Genomic DNA, 15,654 nt, shown 5'->3' with positions numbered 1-15,654 from the left:
ATTTCTGAGTACTTTTATTGTTTCAGTCAAACCTTTTGCACACCGAAATACCTAGCTATTGTAAATATATGTGCCTTTAACATTTCTATTCTGGGAATACTATCTGCAATCTATTAAAATACAAACACTACTGAATCAATCCCAAAATGTTCCGTTTGCTTATCTTGCGCCTTGATATACTCCTTCTTTGACCATTTCAAAAACACATAGTAAAACTAGATAAGTTTATCACCGCAAGCAATAACTTCACAAAGCAACGATTCTTTACATAAACACTTGCTGGAAAAACCTGTAGTAATCTGATTAGAAATGAGTTAGCCAACCATTTTTAAAAAATGCTAGCATAAAATGAAGATTTATTTCTGACAAACATACTGCATGCTGATTTGCTCAAATCCTGAATGTACCATGAAATTCAGTGAAACATATAGCAAAAAGTAGACCTGTTAAAGGATAGAAATCCTTTGTGCCAAACAACAAAGTATCATTATGATACTCCTGAAGGACAACCAGTTAACTATTTCAGAGCACCTTAAAAGTAACTTTCTCTATTTAATTTGATAAATATTTAAAATCAATGGGATAGATGTTTCCATTCTTATTTCAATGGCTACATTATAAGACAAAAACGTTCATCTACTGACAGTGTAACGGTACCTAAATAAATGTACAAGACACTTTGACAGACATCATAACACAAGGAGCCAATACATCAATGCAACTGCTATGATTTCAAACACACAATAAAGGTTTATCACTGTTAACTGAATTAAGCATATTCAGTATCAGCTTTTTTGACAGTATCAGTACCACTTTGACTGATCCTTGTAAAATGTGCAAGATTGAGGCACTTCAGCTCTAGGGTAAGTGGAGGCTGTAAATGGCTGCAAGCAAAATCAAGTGATGATCTGAATTCTTGATGCTGACTGGTAAGTATCAAACCCCAGCCACACTGCCCATACGCTTTTCTCTCTTACAAGCATCAGGTTAGTAAGAGGCAGGGTTTGGGCAGAAAATGGGTTTATCTAGAGAGACAGGGAATAATGTGTGATCCTCATCATGCTAATCAAGTATTTAGCCATGCACTCCCCCTACAGTAGTTAATACTTCTGCTACTCATGAAAATAATATGGTGGCCACCCAGCTGTGCTCTCCTTCATGCAGGACTCCGCTACCCTCTATTCTCATCCTACTCATTACTGTGTAAACTAGTATTTATACATATAACACTGCACCAATTCAATGGAGGAGCCAGCTCAATATAGGGTGGGGGGAACTTATACACATTAACAACTTTTGTATCATGTTTCACGCTGATCTAATCTGTCTGAAACACTATAAAAGAGATAAAGAATTTACAACCTTGGAGTTTTTTCCGTTAGGAAATTTTAGTCTTCATTATAATCTTCACAACATGCACTGCAGCACTCTAAATCCTTTTCACCTTTTTTCTCTGCATGGCTTTATATCTTTTCTCTTAATTTGGAAATCAATCTAATTTAATTGACATGTTCATAAGATATTCAAAAATCTCATAAATTTGTTTTAAAAGTATTTGCTTGTTGTATGCTCTCACGCTGACATTACACACTTGCAATGATATGATAATGACTGACAGTTTGCTGCTGAAAACGAGAAATCTGGTCTCTTATTTACTCTCAAAGACTAAGCAGTCTCTGCCCAGGTCTATCAAGTACCTGTCTCACTAGATGTTAACCATTTGGCTAAGTTCAAGAGAAACATTTTTGATTTACCTCTCAGACAAAAGATTCAGAGATGACTGGTCATTAATTTCCTGATTCTGTTGAATTTATTTAAATTACTGAATGTGTCAGCCAGTGCCACACAGTACAGTCAGCAGTTTGAAAAACTGAAACTCTCGTTTCAGCACTGTGTCAAAAATCATCAAAGGGAAAAAGCTAACTCTGAGAATCCATAAAAAAGGAGGATTATAAATGTACCTGATCTCCATTTTGGGATTGTTATATTTGTGCCCTCTTCTTCTTCCTCCCTCCCGCTGCACATTTAAGGACAAATAAAAAATGTGGTAAAGATTACCTAATAAATAGGTCATGGAAGTGACATGGCTGTTCTAGATTTGCATCTAATATGTATCTAAAAGTACAGAATAGCAGTGTTCATTGAGTAAGACACCTGACTATATCCCTGTAATATGGTTAAAATACACACCTTTTACTAAAATTAAAAACAGCAACTAATGACAATATGGAATTTAATACTTTTATAAAATACAGCTACTAATATACAAAGAGGTCAGGTCTATAACAGTCACACTAATGAAATTTGTCTAACCTTTTATTTCTACATTTATATTCAGTAATTGTTTTTTAAACAGGAGCAAAATATTTTTTTATATATAATTACAGCAAAATAAAAGCACCCAAAAGAAATGGTAAGAAAAACATTTTAAAAAAGATGATACAATAATGCCATGTCTGTGGTAAAGAACTGCCCCACTGACCAGTGCATCCACACTATGTATCAAGTTTCAGGCGCACAACGTGCACTGAAATGACATACAACATTCCTGTAAGAGTTGCAGGGCTTGTGGATTAGTGCATCTCTGCCAAAACTCCTGGCACAGCTCTCTGGAGAAGATGCATAGTGCCTTTGGTCTACAGTATATATTTAAATCTACTCATATTTTTTGTTTGCTCCAATGGATGCTATCTCTGAATCATCCTGTATCTGGGCACGTCTTGTGAAGACAGGGGTGTGCTTGCTATGTCTACACAAATGTAAATACCTTAAGGGACGTCTATAGCTGCTGACAAGACTGACCGTGGGTCTGCTAGCAGTGCTCAGAAAGGCAAAGAAGCTTAGTTCCATTCTTCTAATTTGTTTATTTGATATTTTCAGATAGCTTTCTATTTTTCCTTTAATTGTGGTTGGGCTTTTTGTGTTTTGTACTGCAGCTGTACTAACAGTTTTCTCTCTCTTGTTTTCCACTAGGTTCCAGAGACAGGGGTATCAGGACTTGTGTCCAAAAGGAAAGACATTCCTCCATGTCTCTCACTGTGGCTTCCTCTGTCAGCTAGTGCAATGAGGTTCCTGGGAACGTGTCATTCTTTTAGGGGGGAGATAGGAGGAAAGTGGATGCACTTTGGATATAAGGAATGAGTATGAGAAGTAGCACAACTGCATAACCTTTAACTGTGTTCTTTTTTTCAGATCTCAGGTGTGTCGGAGATTCTATTAAAGCAGCACAGAGACTACCATAGCAACTGCCCTCACCTCAGAAAAGTACCTACATTGTGAAGAGCAGGAGAATGGGTGTGTCTGAACTTGTGTTTGTTCATCTTAGTCTGCTCATTAACCTGTGACTTTTTCTCTGTTTTCCAGGTGAAACTTCATGGGATAAAACGTATATGTTTTTTTTTTTAAAGTATACCTATTTTACAAAATATAAAGTTGGACTTGGCAAACCTATTTCTGCATCCCTTTGTTACACATGTAGTGAGTGAGTAAAGAGAGAGCCAAGACCAAGAAAGAACATCCTAAGTTGCTCCAAATGAAGAGTAGGGTTGGACATAGCATAGATCAGCTGAATATTGATTCAGCCTTGTACATACAATTGGTGAATAGGTTGACAGGTGGCAAAGCCAGAGCTCTGAGCCACCACCTGGTAAGCAGGAACACTGTCTGGCTACAATGTTAGAATTAGCTTTACTACTGCAGTTCCAACACTTACATTTCCGGTCCAAATGTTACAATGCTGCAGTGACCTGATGAAGGATGCAATGGTGCTTGAGCCTTGCTTGGACTAAGTATAACTTTGAGAGTGTGTGTATATCTGTGCACTACTGTAAGAAATTTTATAAATGGACATGAGGTGTTTTACCAGCATAGTAATGGTATGGAAATGGGTGTTCTGCCTTTTGCTTTGATGGGAGCAGGACTGGAACCAATCTTTTGAGAGGTGGAGAGTCCTCAATTTCTATGCAAATTAGTGGGAGGTAAACATCCTCTGAACCAGACAGAAGGCACTCAGCAGAACTGGGTTGCTAACTGAAAAAAAGACTGGTAGTCTGGAAATATATAATCAGTCTGACTGGGCTTTTCAAAGGAGCTTAAAGGAATTAAGTGGCCATGTCCCATTCAGGTTCAATGGGATCTGAGCACCAAACTCCATTGGGTTTCTTTGAAAATCCCAGCTTCTATCTCTATCTTAAAAAAACACATGAAAAAGGTAAGGACTAGATGTGGCTTGGACAAGGAGCATGAGTCATGTTGACCATGATTACAATATAGTGATTTTTTTAAAATGAGGAATATAATGCTTAGTAACACATTTAAAAGGGTCTCTTCTTTCTCCTATACCAGTGTTTCTCAAACTGTGGGTCAGGACACCAGAGCGGGTTGCGACCCTGTTTTAATGGGATCGCCCACTCCCCAGAGCTGAAGCCCTCAAACTTCTGCACCCTCCAGGATGGCAGGGTTTGGGCTTTTACCCCCCTGCCCGGGATGGTGGAGCTCAGGCTTCAGTCCCCCTTCCCGGGGTTGTGTAGTAATTTTTGTTGTCAGAAAGGGGTCACGGTGCAATAAAGTTTGAGAAACCCTGTCCTACACCTTTCCTCTTTCAGTTTCGACACATGCCCTTGGGGGTTGAATTCATAATTCACCCTGTTTGGACATAAATCACATGTTGCTGAAGTTATCTAAAGAATTAGGCTCTTAAAAGCTGTGGCCCTGTATTTGTATGGATATGCACTATATGAACCATCCACAAGATCCATTCATTTATTCTTTTATAGATTAGATTTTAAGATAAAGCACATATCTGTTCCTTAAAAAATTTTAAATTGTGAACAAACACTGCAATATCCTTTAATGTACTGGTGAAATCAAACAAGATTTCTTAAAATAAACATAAGAGCACGCTAAACAAACATGCACCAGAAAAAATGTTGTATCTAGAAAGATCTGTATCCATTATGATAGTAGCAAGCAGCCCCAGTTAGGAAAACACTCCGTAGGTTTCTAACAGCCCGAATAATCAGACTTCCCGTTCCTAAACCAGTACTAATGGAAACTGCAACAATGACAAGTTTCTCTCTCACACTTTATTAAGAGCTTGTCTACACTGGCAATTTACAGCGCTGCAACTTTCTTGCTCGGGGGTGTGAAAAAAAACACCCCTGAGCGCAGCAAGTTTCAGCACTGTAAAGCGACAGTGTAGACAGTGTCCCAGCGCTGGTAGCTACGCCCCTCGTGGAGGTGGGTGCGACCACACAAGGCACATTAAAGGTATGGCACAGTTCTAGTCTCTCTTACCCTGTATCACGACAGTTGCTCTAACACAGGGGTTCTCAAACTGGGGGTTGGGACCCCTCAGGGGGTCACGAGATTATTACATGCGGGGTTGCAAGCTGTGAGCCTCCACCCCAAACCCCACTTTGTCTTCAGCATTTATAATGGTGTTAAATATATAAGCAAGTGTTTTTAATTTATACGGGGGGGGGTCAAACTCAGAGGCTTGCTATGTGAAAGAGGTCACTAGTACAACAGTTTGAGAACCACTGCTCTAACAGTTCCTAGATGGCATTCCCCATGCAGTTTCCTGTGAAACGTGTGCAACTGCTGCACTAGAACCAGCGGTGACAGGCAGGATATGGGCACAGTCCTTTAGAATGTTTATGTTCAGTTGTTATTCTGGCATGTTGCTCAAGCCCTTCATGTGAATTTATAGAATCAAGAATCTTGCTTTTCGCTGCACTCACCTTGGCACTGCTATTCAGAACGTGATTAAGAATTGCTCTTTAAATAATTAAAATATAATCAACAGCTGTACATATACCCTGCAAAATATAAAAACCACAAGTACATTTTTTCCCCTTGATCTTTCTTGAATCTCTCCCTTTTGCCAGCAGGGATTTTAATAGCACAATTATGTATATGGGGTCACTGGTGAAGCTTTTAGTGTCTTCATCACCTCCTGTCTGGATTATAAAAACACAATTTATTTGGGCTTGAAAGCATCAGATTTAAGAAAAACTGCAATCGATGCACAATGCAGTAGCACTCCTAATCAGCAATACACATGACCAAAGTACCTTGCCATGGTGTTCTCTGCTCTCTTTGCTGGCTGCCCTCTGAACACATTGTTAAATGTAAATTTATTAAATCAGTCCTTATTTTCAAAGCACTAAATGGCATTGGCCCAGCATACCTAAAAGATTACCTCACCTTCTGGGACTTTCTCCTCAGAACCAATGGAACTTTCTAAAACAAGGGCAATGCTTGTTTGCACAGGAAGTAGGGCTTTCTCAGAGGCTGACTATAACACACACTCAAACCAGAACTAAGATTTATCAAAAAACTCGCTACATTCCAGTCCAAATACACCGTGCGCTACTTTGAAATTGCCTTCCCTTTGAACATTATAAAGGACATGAAGTTAAAAAAAGAAACACTACACTCACACACACAGTTTTCCTCTGGTAAGGCAGTAGGGTTCAGATTTATCACATTAGGCATACATTCATTTTTGTTAATGCCCACTCCTGGAAGACACTAAGGGTACATCCATACTACCCGCCCAGGTAGGCGGGTAGCGATTGACTTCTCGGAGTTCGATATATCGCATCTCATCTAGACGCGATATATCGAACTCCGAACGCGCTCCCGTCAACTCTGGAACTCCACCACCGCGAACGGCGGTGGCGGAGTTGACGGGGGAGCCGCGGACTTCGATCCCGCGCCGTGAGGACGGGTAAGTACTTCGAACTAAGGTACTTCGAGTTCAGCTACGCTATTCGCGTAGCTGAACTTGCGTACCTTAGTTCGAACCCCACCCCTAATGTAGACCAGGCCTCAGATACAGTAGAACAGAGGTCAGCAACCTTTCAGAAGTGATGTGCTGAGTCTTCATTTATTCACTCCGATTTAAGGTTTCACGTGCCAGTAATACATTTTAATGTTTTTAGAAGGTCTCTTTCTATACGTCTATAATATATAAGTAAACTATTGTTGTATGTAAGGTAAATAAGGTTTTTAAAATGTTTAAGAAGCTTCATTTAAAATTAAATTAAAATGCAGAGTCCCCCGGACTGGTGACCAGGACCCGGGCAGTGTGAGGCCACTGAAAATCAGCTCGCGTGCCACCTTCGGAACACATGCCATAGGTTGCCTACCCCTGCAGTAAAACCTCAGAGTTACGAACACTAGATTTATTAACTGACCAGTCAAACACACATTTCATTTGGAACTGTAAGCATGCAATCAGGGAGCAGCAGAGACATACATACATACATAAAAGGGCAAATACAATAAACTTAATCTTCTAAAAAAATAAAGGGAAAGTTTAAAAAAAGATTTGACAAGGTAAGGAAACTCTTTCTGTGCTTGTTTCATTTAAATTAAGATGATTAAAAGAAGCATTTTTCTTCTGCATAATGAAATTTCAAACCTGTATTAAGCCAATATTCATTGTAAACTTTAGAAAGAACCATAATGTTTTGTTCAGAGTTATGAACATTTCAGAGGTGTTCATAACTCTGAGGTTCTACTGTATCACAAAAGAACCACAATACTATAGAGGGTAGTGACTTCTTAGACCGGATCACATGATAGAATTCACCAACAGAGGGTCTCATCTGAGGAATGCAGCAACTTATGTTCACGCACAGTTCAACAGTGGTCTCAGCATTCATTAGCCACTTGGCCTGTAAATCCTATTTGGCACCTCAGTGGGCTATCACTTAATTGGTGTAGTCCAAAACTTGAGCGAAAACTTTAATCAGTTCAATCAAGATAAAAAATAAATCGTGTTTTTTTAAATGTTGGATCAGGGCTTGTCTCCACTACCGTGGTAAATCCCGTCAGCCTAACATGGTGCAGACACTACTTTAAGTCGATGCAAGTTATGTTGACTTAAAGTTACATAATTTACGTAACTTAACTAGAGTAATTTAGATAGACTTACAGTGTTAGTGTAGACAAGGCCCTAGTGCTAGACAAAGCTTTGTTTCAAATTTCAATCTGTAAATTTACCACATTACTGGACAGAAGCAAGTGCTTTTACAGAAAATACCTAATTAAGAAAACAGGAGCGATAAATTCCCTTGAGAGATTTTTAAAGTAATAATTCTGTATTCTGCATAAATAAGGTTATTCATACTTAATACAGTGATCTAAAACAGATCTATTCTACATTACTGGCATTCAATTTTGTGCTCAAGACTACTTAGGTTGTCTATCTGCCTCTTGTTATTGAAAACTTTCTGCATGCTAAGACCTGTCTCACAATGACCACATTCAGGTTAGAAAAAGTGTAGGAATTAGCAGATGGCACTTGAGAATGCTTTACAACTAAAGCTTAAAGGTTGTCCTTGTCCCTTTTAATCTTAATGACTCCATTCAACCAAACAATTGTAACGAAAAATAAACATGGTAAATCTGTGCCCATGACAAAATCAAGTAAGAGGAATGGTAATAGCAAAGCAAAATAGAAGAAAGATGGATTTATAAATTATAATACTCTCAGCGAGGCTAATATCTCCAGATTATGAAAATTGGAGAATTGGGCTGAAATCAGTAAGATGAAATTCAATAAAGACAACTTCAAAGTACTACACTTAGAAATGAAAAATTAAACACACAGCTACAAAATGGGGAATAACTGACTAGGCAGTAGCATTGTTGAGAAGGAGCTGGGTTATAATGGATCAAAAACGTAATGAGTCAACAATGTGATGCTGTTGTGAAAAAAGACAAATATCACTCTTGAATGTACTGTATTAACAGGAATGTCATATGTAAGCGGGAGGCTTCAGCTGGAGAACTATGTCCAATTTTGGGTTTAAGAAAGACTTGAACAAATTGGAGAGAGTCCAAAGGTGAGCAACGAATATGATAAGAGGATTAAAAAGCATGACCTAAGAGGAAAGGTTGAAAGAATTGTGCATGTATAGTCTAGAAAAGAGAAGATGGGGGATATGATAACAGTATTCAAATACATATAAGTTGGCTATAAATAGGATAGTGATCAACAGTTCTCTATGTTCACTAAGGATACGACAAGAAGTAATCAGCTTAGTTTGCAGCAAGGAAGATTTATGTTAGATAGCAGAAAAAACTAACTAACTAAAGCACTGGAATAGGTTATCTAGAGAGGCTGTGAAATCACCATCCTTGGAGGTTTTTAAGAACAGCTTAGGGTATGTCTACACTATCCGCTGGATCAGTGGGCAGCGATCAATCCAGCGGGGGTCGATTTATCGTGTCTAGTCTAGATGTGATAAATCAACCCCCAAGTGCTCTCCCGTCAATTTCTGTACTCCACCTCCACGAGAGGGGCAGGCAGGGTCAACGGGGGAGCGGCAGCAGTCAACTCGTCGGGGTGAAGACACCGCGGTAAGTCGATCTAAGTACGTCGATTTCAGCTACATTATTCATCTAGCTGAAGTTGCATAACGTAGATTGATCCCCTCCCCCAGTGTAGACCAGGCCTTAGAGAAATACCTGCCAGGAGTGGTCTAGGTGTACTTGGTCTACCTCAGTGTGGGGAAATAGACTACTACATGACCTCTTGAGGTCCCGTCCAGTCCTACATTTCTGTGATTCTAGGTTTGATCAGCTTCTGGAAAGCAATACCTTTCCCACAGGGTCTGTGCTTCATAGAAGACAAATGTCTAATTTGTAAAATGTGGAGCAAATGAGTGGAGGGAAGATTGCATGTTTAATATTTACAAGCTGCATATTAATCACATTAGATATCTTTGAGCTTCACATACTTCAATAATGTATCTCTAATAATTTTATCTCTAGAAATTCTTAATACGCTATGATATATCTTGATGGCATATCTAGACTTGCCATATGTTTCAGTTAATATACATTACTGCTTTTAATAATGTAACAGAGCAGCACAACAAATTATATTGCCAAAGTCTTGATCTATATATTCTCTTATTTTATATTCAAACTACAGTAGTAGAGCAGTCATCTCAATTTCTAGCATTAAAAGGTCACAGAACATGAGCATTACACCTCAGTCTTCATTAACTACAACTGAGCAAAGTAAAATCATATAACACAGGAGTAGTCCACGTTCTTGGAATTCCAGTGTAATTACATAAATTAAGCTAGCTCTACAACTCTAGATTCAATTTAAGAATATCATTTTTGTGTGTTCGTATAACACAAATATGCAAATAGTAGCTCAAGGTTGAGTTTTGTGAGTCATGATCTGACACTATGAAGTTGGGTGGTGGGAAAAATGTATTGCAGGCAAGAACTGCTGATAGTCACAAATTACACGATTAAAAAACAAAACAGAGATTAGAATAGCTTGTGAAGATTCCAGTGAGGAAACTCATCTTGCACAGAAATCTTTTCACTTATTTTAATTCTCACTCTTTTCTGTCAAAGTGAAGGCAATGAAAGTTCATCAGTTCAGATTTCTGGAGATTACTGGCAGTACTGTTATCTAAACCTTAATCAAAGCAGCATCTCTTTTGGTTTTAGCTGCGTCTTCCTACTGTCACTTATGCCAGGGGTAGGCAACCTATGGCACGAGTGCTGAAGGCGGCACGCGAGCTGAGTTTCAGTGGCACTCACCCTGGCCACCGATCCGGGGGGCTCTGCATTTTAATTTAATTTTAAATGAAGCTTCTTAAACATTTTTAAAACCTTATTTACTTTACATACAACAATAGTTTAGTTATATATTATAGACTTATAGAAAGAAATCTTTTAAAAACATTAACATGTATTACTGGCACGCAAAACTTTAAATTAGAGTGATAAATGAAGACTCGGCACACCACTTCTGAAAGGTTGCCAACCCCTGACTTATGCTATAAGATATGGTCTCTTTACAGTATAAAGTTACTATGTTGGGCAGTCTGTTTACAACTCTGTAGCACCCCAATATGCTTATCAAGGTGGTCCAGTATTGCTATGTAGATTCTGAATGTGTTTTAATCACGTTCCTGAACTTTACTACAGCCCTACAAAATCCAAGACTGTACAATGATCAAGGAATACATTTTGGTCCCATATACTCTAACCAAACCATATTGTGCTTTAAGTTTTTGGGCACTACTGTGTACAACTTTACAATACATTGTATACAGAATCTAAAATGCCCTTTTCACAGTGGGATCAGAAGGGTGCTCGTTATAACCATATTTATATATAATTGTTGCTAATGGGATTCTAGCATGGTTTCCCTGATCAGAATGGACAGTGCCTTTTTGACAAATAACCCCATGACAGACAACCCAAGGGGACAGTCTAAGGTACCATTTGGCTTGCATGCACTGGAAAATAACCCCTGACCACAAGAGGCAGAAAAACCATGTTAGAATTCTTTAAGCAACAGCCATATTTGAACGTTCTTATAGAGATCGCATAGTTCCAATCCCAATGTGTACAGAACCTAAATGATTTGAAAGTACAAAGCATGATAATGTATGACCTCTGTGAAAGAATAAAAACAGCAGTGAAGTGCCAATGTGCTTTAATTTAACAACAAACAACAACAGAAGCAGCACAGTATAGCTTTAGGTTTCTACCAATACTCCATAGTAGCATGAAAAAAAGACTTTCTCAAATTAATTATACTTAAACCATGAAATCATGTACATCTAGAAGTTTTGACTTACTGAAAAGTGGTGTATCCGTTGGGTCAGGAGGAGGAAAGTTTTCAGTGAAGTTGACATTACACAAGTCAGTGCTGCAGCAGCAGAAGCGATACGTTCCATTCTGAATCAAGGAAGGGGTGGTTGTTACTATACACTCCTCATACTGACACTCCTGTAGGTCTCCTATGTGAGACCAGCATCCTGCAAAAGGAAGGAAGTGAAATGGTACCAAATGGTACCAAAATTGATTTTGCACCAGTGTTTACATTTGTATATACTAAATATAATTAATAAATATAATTAATTAACTATTTTTTCTCCTCAATCTCTCACTCTCATCAGGCTTCTCTTGTTCCAGTATAAGCCTACTTTAGTCTCCCCCATCTTAAAACATCCATCCTTGGGCTCCCCTCACTCGTAAAACTAATCACCTAGGCTCTCTTCCTCCCTTCATCTCCAAATACCTCCTATGTGCCATCTACAACTGTAATCTGGAGTTCCTCTTCTGCAGTTCCATCCTAGACACTCCCCAAATCTAGCATACACCCTCTGTGCTTCCTTCATTGAAACTGCTCTACCCAAAATCTCCAGTGATCTCTTTCTGGCCAGATTTCAGGGCCAGTACTCCATCTTCCTCTCTTAGATTTGTGCCTTTGACGAACACGCACTTCTCCCTGAAATCTTGTCCTCACTCAACTTTTGTAACTCCATCCCCCCTCTTCTAGCTCTTCTCCTACCCTCTCTAATAATATTTTCACTGTTTAATTTGGTGGATCCTTCTTATCCCCCAAACTAACTTTCAGTGGGATTCCTACATGGCTCCATCCTTGGACCTCTTCTTTCTTTCCTTCCACAGAAGAGTAGGTTAATCTTATATGCTTGCAAGACTTCAGCTACCACAGGGGTTCTCAAACTGGGGGTCAGGACTCCTCAGGGGATCGCGAGGTTATTACATGGGGGGGTCAAGAGCTGTCAGCTGCCACCCCAAACCCTGCTTGCCTCCAGCATTTAAAATAGTGTTAAATATTTAAAAATTGGTTTTAATTTATAAGGGGGGGGGTCGCACTCAGAGGCTTGCTATGTGAAAGGGGTCACCAGTATAAAAGTTTGAGAACCACTGAGCTACCACCTTCAGACTAATGACTTACAAATTCACCTGTTCTTCCACTCATCAAAACCCACATCTTTACCTATCTTTCTGACTTCTCCTCACAGGTATCCAGGTGTCACCCTAAACTCGACATGGCCAAAACCGAGCACTTGATCTTTCCCCCCGCAGATCCTCCCTTTTTCCTACATTTCTGCACCACGGGCAACAGTACCAACCTCTTAGTCACTTGGGCCCACAATCTGGATGTCATCTTTGTCTTGATCCTCTCTCTAAAGTCATAAAGTCAGGCCATGTCTAAATCCTGCAGATTATTCTTATGTAATATCTATAAAATTCTGTCTATTCTTATCTTGTATCTTGATAAATGCAAGTTCTTCCTCTCTGGTATTCATTAAAGCAAACTTGTCTCATCGAATCCATTTAAAATGCTGCCGTTAAGATTATCCTCCTGGCTTGCTGCTCTGACCACATTACCTCACTCTGAGTTCCACCAGCTCTACAAGAAAAAGTTTATTTAGTTTGAAAGCCCTTCCAAATGTAGCTTTGTCTTCTTTAACAGCTCTAATAATTTATTGCAATGTTCCCCATCACTTTCCCTTCACCACTGTTCCCAACCTTCTTCCCCTTAATTTCTTTTCCTATGCTCTTATTTTTAGGTTTACTAACTGCCCTATTCCTGCCATTATCCCTTATCCAACCTCTACCCCTAATTAACGCCCCCCCCCAATATATACAAAAAAACTGATTAAAATAATAAGAGTAACTGACTGGGACACTGCACACTGTGTCTTTAAATATGAAGTGCTCAAATCATCCCTCTGTTATGCTACCTTTGACTGGATTAATCCACTGCACAGAACCCCCTTGCAATGGAAAGTCTCTGGAGAAGGCCATTCAATAGCATGAGCCACCCACAATCATCACCCGTTCCAGGAGATCTACAGTAACCCAGTGTTGCCCTGGATACGCTGGCCACAATTTAAAACTGTTCTCCCTGGTAGAAACTCTAGAGGACAAAAGAGCAAATATCCTTGAGGTGAAGACCCCAGAGCATAGTTGCCCTATCATGCAAACGATTGTAATCTGCAACTATGTTGCCAGCAGTAGTGGATCAAGCCCCAATCATTTCCTCTAAATATATTTAAAATTTTGTGGAAAAGAACATTTTCTACATCCAGAATGGATTAAAGTACCATTCAGTTACCTCTAACTACTGATTAAAGAGAAACAGAGATAATCTAAGTGAAAGATTAATTTAATGTTCTAGCCTTCGGTCTCTGCTGAAAAATGACTTAGAAATGGCCTAAAAGTTCTACTCCTGGATTAAATGGCATTTGATCAGAGTAAATATGACTTTTACTGTAGCTATGACTCTCTTAACATCCTTGATCACTAAATACCAATTCTCTAGTGAGCAAGATTGGTTGATTAGTAGAAGTATTTTTGAGAAAATTATAATTTTGTGACATTTATTATATTCATGTATAGAGTCCTTCATAATCAAATACATACAGTTAATGTAAAATGAACATCTCTGATTAATGAGAAGTTTACTCCCTATCAGACATATTGCCTACTTAGGAAATGTACAATTCACCCAGGAAAGCAGCTTTAATCTTGACATGCAAGGTAATAAGGTGTTTTATGCCTAATTTGCCTTGAACTATGCACTGAAAATGTACCTATTAGTCTTTCAAAGCACTTTTCTTTTTTTCAAAAGGAACTTTCTGTTCACACCTAATAAACTGCTATACAGTAAGTTTCAGAAGAAGAAAAACAAGATTTATCTAATTGTTTAGCAAAAAAAACCCTCGCAATTTAAAGCCTTCATACCAACGGGTTACTTCTACACAAAAGGATTAGCAAAGCTTAACTGTTACTTACCTTGTTTTACAAGATGTATGTCTCCTTCTCGTGTTTTTTCCCAAAGTCCATAGCAGGAGGTGCCTTTCACACATAAAATTGTGCCATTCTCCTGAGAGATTCGATTCTCACTGATTCCATGGTCCTGTTGATATGGGTCCTTAAATGCACACAACCGCTCCTCACTCTGGGTAGCTTGAGAAAAAAAGAAAACAAGAAAATCAATTTCTAGATTGTAACCAATTTTTTATAAAAATGTCTGTATATATGCATACATCATAATCAGCCCACTAGGTCTTGCATAGAAAGGGTGATTTAGGCCTTTCAAAAGCCAACATTCAAGACTATTTTGTTCTTGGCATATGAACATCTATCCTTTAACCTGTAATCCTGCAGTCACAAACAAAGCTAAGGTCTACCACAAGGTTAATATGACGACGACAAAAGAAAAACATTACTAAGTGCATTAAAAAAAATGTAGATTTTTGAAACTTTACAGGTACGGAATACAAATTATACCAATGCACAGTGTGCATCCATTGGGAGGCTTCTCCAGCCTACCTGTTATGATTGCTCGGTAGCGACGTGGTACACATCCTTTTGCCAGGGCTAAGTGTATTATCAGTTAATTACTTCCAGATCCTTTTGGCATCAGGAGCTAAATCAAGTTGAACGCTGATGGGCTCCCACTGGACTATCCGTCCAGTCCAATATTGTGTATTCATCACCCATGGGCGGCAGGTATAGGAGGCTTTGGGAGGCTAAGCCTCCCCACATGGTCAAGAAATGCCGAATGCAGCGTGCCTCCCTTTGGAGGCGTGCTGGCCTGCCACCTTTGGAGTACTGCCGCTGGAAGCCTGTGAGAAGTGGGGGGCCACTGGCACCCAGACCGTTGACCTGCCCTCACTCTGCCCCGAGGCCCCGCCCTTGCTTCACCATTTCCCCCAGAGGCTCCCTGCCGTCCGCCGCTCATTCCTCTCCGCCTTGGGGGAGCAGGGGCAGGAAGAGGTAGAGTGAGGGTAGGGCCTCAGGATAAGAGGCCAAGCAGGAGCAGGGCCTTGAGGCAGAGTA

At 39.4% G+C, this 15,654-nt stretch overlaps 1 protein-coding gene across 1 annotated transcript in view; it reads right to left on the bottom strand.

Annotated features, from left to right (window-relative positions):
• The window catches only part of BMPR2 (bone morphogenetic protein receptor type 2), a 169,416-nt gene that overhangs the window by 47,329 nt on the left and 106,433 nt on the right, over positions 1-15,654 (bottom strand). Inside the window, exons 2-3 of the mRNA XM_044978537.1 lie at positions 14,605-14,778; positions 11,631-11,810 (exon numbers count right to left, since the gene is read on the bottom strand). Of these exons, the coding sequence (XP_044834472.1) occupies positions 11,631-11,810; positions 14,605-14,778 (354 nt within the window). The remainder of the gene's footprint in view (positions 1-11,630; positions 11,811-14,604; positions 14,779-15,654) is intronic.

This window comes from Mauremys mutica, chromosome 10 (assembly GCF_020497125.1).
Source record: "Mauremys mutica isolate MM-2020 ecotype Southern chromosome 10, ASM2049712v1, whole genome shotgun sequence".
NCBI lineage: Eukaryota > Metazoa > Chordata > Testudines > Geoemydidae > Mauremys > Mauremys mutica.
The sequence above is the reverse complement of the archived record's forward strand: the minus strand, read 5'-3'. Positions and strand labels throughout refer to the sequence as shown.